The following is a 7,822-nucleotide window of genomic DNA, read 5'->3' as shown; positions in this document are numbered from 1 at the left end:
CAAACCCCAGGAAATCCCTACGTAGCAGGAACACAACTTCGCATCTGGTTTGCCACTAACTGCACCACATCAGGCTCCCTGACAGACTCAAAGGTCTTATCCTGCATCCGTAGACTGCTGTTACCCACTCTCATGGTGGCACAGGTGGAGACGTTCTGCCTTGAAACATCATGTCCCAGTTAAGCAGGTAAATAGGTGCTTTCAGATGCTGTTCCTATATAATGAACCTCCTCCCAGCTCACGCAGCAGCATAATCTTCTGATTGCCTTTCTCAGTTAACACTGATTAAAATTTAGAGAGGCAACAGCTTTGGCCTGAATGAACCATTTCAGCTGGAGTTATTATTAATGCAAGTATTGCAGCTCCATCCCTGGCATCAAAACTCACTTTTAAGTGCTAGGACTCAGATATCTTTGCAAATTTTCTCATTGGAAGAGGGGGACTGCATTACAGCCAACTTCTTTTACGTACGCTGATAAATCTTACAGGAATTGAGCCTCCTTCCAGGGAAGGCATTCCAGAGGTGAACGGTGAGAGAAAGCAGCCTACAAACACGGTGGGGCTGAGCATAAGTGGGGCGCAGTGGGGTTAGCCACGGGCCCAGGTCCCCGCAGGGTCAGGGCGGGGCCCGGGGAGGCTTAGCACCGGCCGGGAGGAAGCAGAGCAGGTGCGGAGCCCGCGGAGCCCACTTCCCTGCGCGGGCCGCGGGGGGAACTTGCGCCGCCGGCCCGTGGGTGCCCGGCTCGGGGAAGCTGTCGAGCAGCCCCGGGACGGGACAGGACGGGCAGCGAAGGGCTGGGGCTCGCCGCGGGGGCCGCACTCGGGACCGGCGGCTGCTGGGCAGGTAGAGCGGGGCAGGGAGGCGGGAGCAGGCGCCCAGCCAGGTGCTGGCGGGGGAGGGAAGGGGCGGGGAGTGGCAGGCAGGTGAGGGGCCGGAACCGCGGCGCAGGTGGGCGGGGAGGCAGGCAGGCAGGCGCTGCCCTTGGGGCTATGCCGGCCCTGCCACCCCCGAGGCGGGAGGGGTGCTGAGGACCTTGCTGCTTCTCTCTCACTTTGCCTCTCTCTGTTTCTCCCCCGGCCCGAGGATGAGCGGAGCCGAGGGCGCGCACTTCAGGCGGGCAGCTATCCGCAGGAAATCCAGCCCCGCCGCCGCCCTGGCCGCCGTCTCCAATGCAGCAGCGCGCACCTGCCCCGCGCGACCCCCGCCGGGGGCGGCTGCCTGGAGGATGCCCGCAGGTAACGGTCCTAACGGTTCTCTCGGCCCTGGCCGCTCCCCCGGCCCCGTCATCAGCCCGTCGGCGCTGCGGGGGCGCACGGAAGCGCCCCACTGCCGGAGGGGAGACAGGGGAGTGCCAGCGGGCAGGCCTGGGGCCGCCTTGCCCTGGGGGGAGAGGGGAAGGCGGCAGCGCCGTCCTGCCCGATTCGGTCTGCCGTGCGGGTTCGGTGTAGGCTGACTCCCGCGGCGAGCTCCCACGGGCTTCCTCTGGGGCTGTCAGCGGGCGGTTTGTATAAACACACGGTTGTGTTTTCTCATCACAGTCAGGCTCCCTTGATCAGCTTCTGCCGTGAGTGCCTGTGTGGTGAAGATGAGGGCTTGACAGCCGCCCCCGCGGGAGGCCGTGGAGCCGCTTCTCGGAAGGGCTGAGCTGGGGGGAACCTCGGAGCCGGGGGCGGCCGTAGCCCAGCTCGTACCCTCAGCCCCCATCTCGGCACGAAACGTTCTTAAGTTGTACTTTTTAACAGCTCTTAGACGGGCAGGAAAGCAGTCTTCCTCCTCTAACAGACCCATGCCTCTGTCTTTGCCCCCTTCAGCGACAAACCTGCGTTAGACTGATGTGTTACACTCCACAAAGCAGCTGCTACAACATTAATGCAGTCCTGTTAAAAAGGAGTGGTCAGCTGGTTATCTGTGTTAACTTATTTTTCCAGCATAGCCAAGGTATCATAACATCCAAACTTCAGAAGGTTGTTGCTTATGAACAAGTTAATGCACACGCCCATTTATACGTCTAAACCCGGAGACTCTGTGATGTGATAGCAGGTGTGACACGCTGTGCTCATGCTTGTGTTGCCACAGGAGCTTGGTTTTATGGATGTGGAAGGACAAAGTGGATGAAATAAAGCTTGAAATCTCTGACATATGCTTGTTATATTGTTAGGAATGATGACATGTCAAATATAAGGACGGGGATGTTTTGCTTGTGGACTGTCTTTTCACAATTTCCCCAGTGAGAGACCTGCTTTAAATTTAGCAGTGAGTATGCACAGATAAGAACAGACTATCATGATGCTGTTCATAGTATGCTTAACTTAGCTTTAATGTGTAAAGACTTTGGATATGTGCATGAACCCACATTTTTTTATTGGCGGTGGGATTTTTTTTCACAAGGCCTTATTTGCATTTTTACATTGGGAAAGATGGATTGGCAGCTATAGCTGTAGTATGTAGATTTAATGGATTTCGTTCTCCTATAATAGAGGTACACTTACAACCGGGACCCTGTGTTTTCTGTTTCATTAGGGTTCTGCAGTTGCTCACTGTTACCTTACACTCCTGGGTAACAGTTTCATACTCATCTACAATCTGTTATTGTTGCTCTTTTCATCTGTGCGCACACCATCTCCCCTGGGTGGCTTGTATTTACTAAACATATGTGCAATGCATAGCTTTTCAGTATGTGCATTCTTGTGGCTTTTGGATGGCAGGAACATTGTGAGGGCCGTGACAGGACCAACGTGCTGCTTATGGGATGTCCCTGCGCTGCGATAACCAACTTCATAGTACTTTCTTGCATTGTGATTGCAATATGAAAAACTCACAAAATTAAGATAAGGCAATGATTCCTAAAGATGTGGGAAATAAAAGGGAGATTTGGTGATGATTTTTAGCTTTTCTCATGTAAGTACATAAATCTTCCCTTTTTTCATTTATAATCCATTTCTCCTAGAAAATTAGGTGAAGAAACCTTGCGTATACAAACAATTTCTTTTCTCTTGGTGGGACTTTGGCTCCCTCTCTGCTCCTCCTGTTGGCACTGGCCACTGCAGCACATGCTCCAGCATCCTCTGACCCCAGGAGAGCTTCATAGCCTCCCTCTCTGTTCTTTGTAGTCAGAATGCGACTGCACTTGCTTCTGTTGCTGTTAAAAGGTGATCAGACTGCCTTGATTCTGCAAGTATAAACTTTAACCCTCAGGTGCAACATGAAGCTGGGTGTGTTCTTCCACCTTTCAAAAAAAAAAAAAAAAGTGCAGATGTTTACACTTTTCTGGTTTACAAAATACTAACTGGATTTAGAAGAAGTTTTCTAACGCAGGAGTATGCCTTTGACCTGCTTGAAAACCTTAGGGGGAAGGAGGCGTTAGTGTAGCCCACACATCTCCAATCCTTGTCTCTGCCAAGAGTTGTGAAATATGCTAGTTATTTACGTTACTGCTTGGAGACAGGACTCTGGCAATTGTCTCAGATCTGTATCTGGAAAGCAACTGGAGAAACTGGATATATTGCGTGAGCTATATTTGCTTAAAAGTGCATTAGAAAAAATCTGGATTATGTGTATGGCAAGCATATCAGAACACTTCTCAGACTAGTAAATTGTGTGTTAATTAATGAGAAGGCTTATTAAGACCTATTGTAACTCCTGTACACTCAGTAGTTTCATCAGAGCCTTTGATACTGGCCTGATGAAGTAGGGAATATCACAGGTTTTCTGTGCTGGGAGATGGCAGATCTTGGAAGTATTTCCATTCTTGGTGGTGTTTGAAAAATTTCTAATGCTGAAATAAGCTACTTAAGGTTTTCATTACAGCATCAGACTTTTGTTGTGCATTGAAATCTAAGTGTCTGACTTCTGACAGAAAAATCTTTCTCCTTGTCAACATATTCTAGTCCATGTCATTCAGGTTCATTGTCATGTGCAAAATCGCAATTGGATTTCTTAACGTTTGAGTGTGAAAAAGCTTGGTGTGTTTACCTACAGGACAAAGCAAAAATTATTTCTTATTAGAAGTTGACAGTAATTTAAAGTTTGGACAAAAGAGTATTTGAATCGTCAGAGATACTCTGAAATGGCTGGGAAATGTCAAGGCTGATATCTGGAGACAGTTTGGGGAAGAGCGTTCAGTGGAGTAGCATGATTAATACTTTGTTTTTGAAGGGAATAACTAATGTGGATTTGGTGTCTTTTTTTCTGCTAAATTAGAATTCAGAGTTGATACAGATGCAAACAGATCTTTACTTCAAATGCACATATGCATGTTAACTCAAAATTAGCTATCTGCCAAGAAGCAGGTGTAGGCTACTGCTTGCTTGTTCAGCACCTTTCACAAGCCAAGAGCTCTGCAAAGTGTGAGCATGGCAGTACTTTGATTCTGCATTGGATTAAGCTATCCTAGAAGGTTGTTATCTCCACTTAGTTGACTTGATTTAGCTGTCTAGTCAAAGCATAGCTCAGAACACAAGGACAGAGTAACTCGCTTTCATAGCAAGAAATAGCTGCTTCTGCTATCAGCAGAGTCACCTCTGTCCTTGCAGCACATAGACTAGGTTAACTTTTTGTGAAATTCAAATCTTGCACTGGTTCCTCTGCTTTGTTTGCTGATGTGCAAATTTACACCCTTTCTGGACTGTTTTATCCTATTCCCTTTTCCTAAATATATGTCTGCTGGCATTGTACTGTATATTGGCAGTCTCAGGCATTGCAGTGTGCCACAAGGAGCTGAGGTAATTTGCATTCAGGACAGCATTCACTGCAGCAAGGTGTCTGCAAGCACTGACAGGGGAAAAAAAATAGTTCCCCACTGCTACTGCTGTATCTCTGCCTGTTAAATGAATATGATTTTATGGGATTATGTTGACAAAACTTCAGTAGTCTTTTGGGTTTCCATCTTGCGGTGGGAGATAACTGAGACTCTAATAGCATGCTGGTTTAGTCTATGAAAAATGTCTTTATTGTTCAGGGGTTTAGTCTTTAAAAGCTTGAGCAACAACTGTGTCCTGTCTGATAGTTTTTCATTGTTGTTGTTTTGGGTTTGGTGTTTTGTTTTGGTTTGGTTTTTTTGAAAATAATTGACTTTGGACTGTCATTCTCCTTGCTCCTGGCTTTGTGTTACCTGCTGCATTTTGTTGACTGGTCTGCAGTGACTGAAAATCTAATTGCTATACAGTGTGTTCAGGGAAAACCTATATGATCATTAGGGCTAATCTAAGCAATGATTGGAATCTGTAGATGCGTCACAGACTGCCATGGAAGTGATTTCAAGGACAGCTGATACTTGAAAATGCTGAGAGGGGAAGGTGAGCATATAGGAAATTGCTTCTAAATATTCCTCTCCCTTCAAAAATGACGGAAAGTATAAAAAATTGCTTTATGCAGAACTTGCATGAAAGTACATTTTCTTGTCTGTTATTAGAGAGCTTCCTGTTTCTGTGGGCCAAATTAATCCCATGGGCCTCCTATTGAAGCAAACTTGTTGTGTGAAAGTGCCAGGAAATGGAACTTAGCTTCCTGAATATAATTTAACTGTTTTCTTACTCCTTTCTTCCCCTGCTTCTCCTCCAAATATTTAGGATCAAAATAATCCCTCTGAAGCCAATAAGAATGTACTGTTTGGTTCATAGACTATTCAGGAAAGTTGCTTATGTGTGTCTTGGGTTGGTTTGGTGAGGCTATTTAGCTCTTCTCAAACAACATCTGCTTTACCCAATAATTGTTGTTGGTTTTGTAATACTGGCTTCCTGGTGATCAGGATGGTGATTTCCTTAAATAAATTAGAACTTGTATTCACAACTGCTTGACTTGCTAATGACAACACACAAAGAGTTTCAAAGAAGAGTTACAATTCAGTGTGAATTTGCTGAAAATAAAATAAGTTTGCTTTTTGCTGGAGAGGCTTCTTTAGAATACACCGCGAGAGGGCAAAATTGCAGAGGTGCTGGTAAATGCCATTCCTGAAGTGCTTTTAGGCATAGCTGAAATTGAAAAGTAATAGTTTGCATACACAATACAAATTAGTTTGTTGTTCAAAATCACAGGAGCAAGTTGCTTTTGCAGATAAAATTTCCCAATCGTATTTATTTATTTTGGATTGGAGGAGGAGAGCTTGCTCAGGGAATGTGTTACTTTTGGGTGACAAGTAAAACACAAATATTGAGAAATGAAGTTATGATTTGTCCTTCAGCTATTATTTTGCCCTTGGCTGTCAATACCTGTTCTGCTTACAACTGCAGTTGTCAGACTTTTCACCTACTTCTTAAGTCATGGGGAAGGACTATCTCATCTCCCAGCATTTCAGTCTAAATCCCATTTATAACTGGGCAGTATTTTTCTTTGGCGCTGTTTGTCAGTACGTCTTGGGTACAGTGTGATCTGTGATAAAGCATTCCAACTACTGTATTTTGCACTGTTATGTCTTAGTGTCACACATTTGTTGTATAGGACAAATTATCTTCCCAGGATGAAGGATTTGTCAGAGGGAAAGGAAAATTATGAAGCAAGTAAATTTTAAAATGACATACTTGTAGGTTTTTCCCTGTAGTTCTATTAATGCTGGGAAGATTTTCTTCAAAACATTATTATCAATTGAATATTTTAATCAAATTACTGACTACAAATCTTATAGCTGAGACTTCTTTTTCTATGAGGGAAAAAATGGCTTTCTGTTCCAGTAGTCTGCAAAGCTAGATATGTAAAGAAATGTATTTTAAATGAGTTTTAGAACAATTTGACACCTCTGATTACACTGAAACTCGGTAAAATGGAGCATAAAATGAATTAAAATTGGAGGCAAAAGACAGAAGGTAGGGCAGAGCAATGAAATAGTGTTAGTTACTAAGTATTAATTCTAAGCATGTCACAGATGTTAATGTAAAATGAGTTAAATAGCCTCAAAAGAAGAAAAAACATGGTGGGACTGTAGTGTGAGATGTAAAATCATGTGATTTATTCCTAACTTCTGAACAAATGTTGTCTTGCAGCAGAGATGGTAATCCAGCCAATTTACGGGTCTAGCCTTCCCCTCATGAGTAACTGCAGGCACTTGCCCTCCCTCTCAAATAGATGCTACTGTTACCAGATATAGATGAGGATCAGCAAGTGAAAACGGTGACCAATGATTAAAAATAATTCCGACTGATTCGGTGGCTGGATTTCTTCTGTCCTCTTTAAAGATTTGGCTTTTTATTAGTTGAGCATGTGATGTTTCCATGCCAGGCTTTTAGTTCTGCTGGTCGCTGTTGTGACCGAGTCCTCATGGTAGGGACTTCCAGCTACTGTAAGGGCACCCAGCCTTGTAGCTGGGGGGTGTTGTAATTCTATTTCTGTGAAGCATGAGAGGCCTCAATCTGGGCAAACCTGAGAGCAGCTCCTCCTGCCCGTACCTGGTGGCTTCTGGAGGGAGAGAGTGTAGGGCTTCCTGCCACTGCTCCTGGTTCTGGCTGAGGATCCTGACCCGACTGGTAGCTGTTCCTTGTGGGGACTGTGTGGTCTTCAAGCTCCAGCTAGTATGCTGGGGTAGGGTAGCTTTTTATTTATTTACTTCAGGGTTATTTGTAGCCTTTATCTTCCTACTAGGCTGAGGCATTCAGTTGCTGAAGTTGTTTCAGACTCCTAGGTTCTCTTCCACCATGAAACAGGTATTTTAAATCAAAAATCAAAGTTAGGGTCTACAGCAGACTTAAAAAAACCCCCAAACCCTGTAAATTACCTGAATTGTAAAATTGCTAAAGCATATAATATTTGAAGATGTTTCTTTTTATGGGGTCAATGACAACTTCTTGCAGTGAGTAATCAGAATATTTTTCCTCTTTGCTCTCACATACCACC

At 44.9% G+C, this 7,822-nt stretch overlaps 1 protein-coding gene across 2 annotated transcripts in view; it reads left to right on the top strand.

The window, feature by feature from the left end:
- The first annotated feature begins 709 nt into the window (after nucleotides 1-709).
- FGD4 (FYVE, RhoGEF and PH domain containing 4) overlaps nucleotides 710-7,822 on the top strand; it is a 114,503-nt gene continuing 107,390 nt past the window's right edge. The window contains exons 1-2 of one of the 2 annotated variants that reach the window (XM_054830983.1): nucleotides 710-844; nucleotides 1,079-1,236. In XM_054830983.1, the coding sequence (XP_054686958.1) occupies nucleotides 1,086-1,236 (151 nt within the window). In that variant the 5' untranslated portion in view covers nucleotides 710-844; nucleotides 1,079-1,085. The remainder of the gene's footprint in view (nucleotides 845-1,078; nucleotides 1,237-7,822) is intronic. The other variant, XM_054830991.1, reaches the window with a different exon arrangement.

This window comes from Grus americana, chromosome 1 (assembly GCF_028858705.1).
Source record: "Grus americana isolate bGruAme1 chromosome 1, bGruAme1.mat, whole genome shotgun sequence".
NCBI lineage: Eukaryota > Metazoa > Chordata > Aves > Gruiformes > Gruidae > Grus > Grus americana.
Note: the sequence above shows the minus strand (reverse complement) of the source record. Positions and strands in the feature narration are given on the sequence as shown.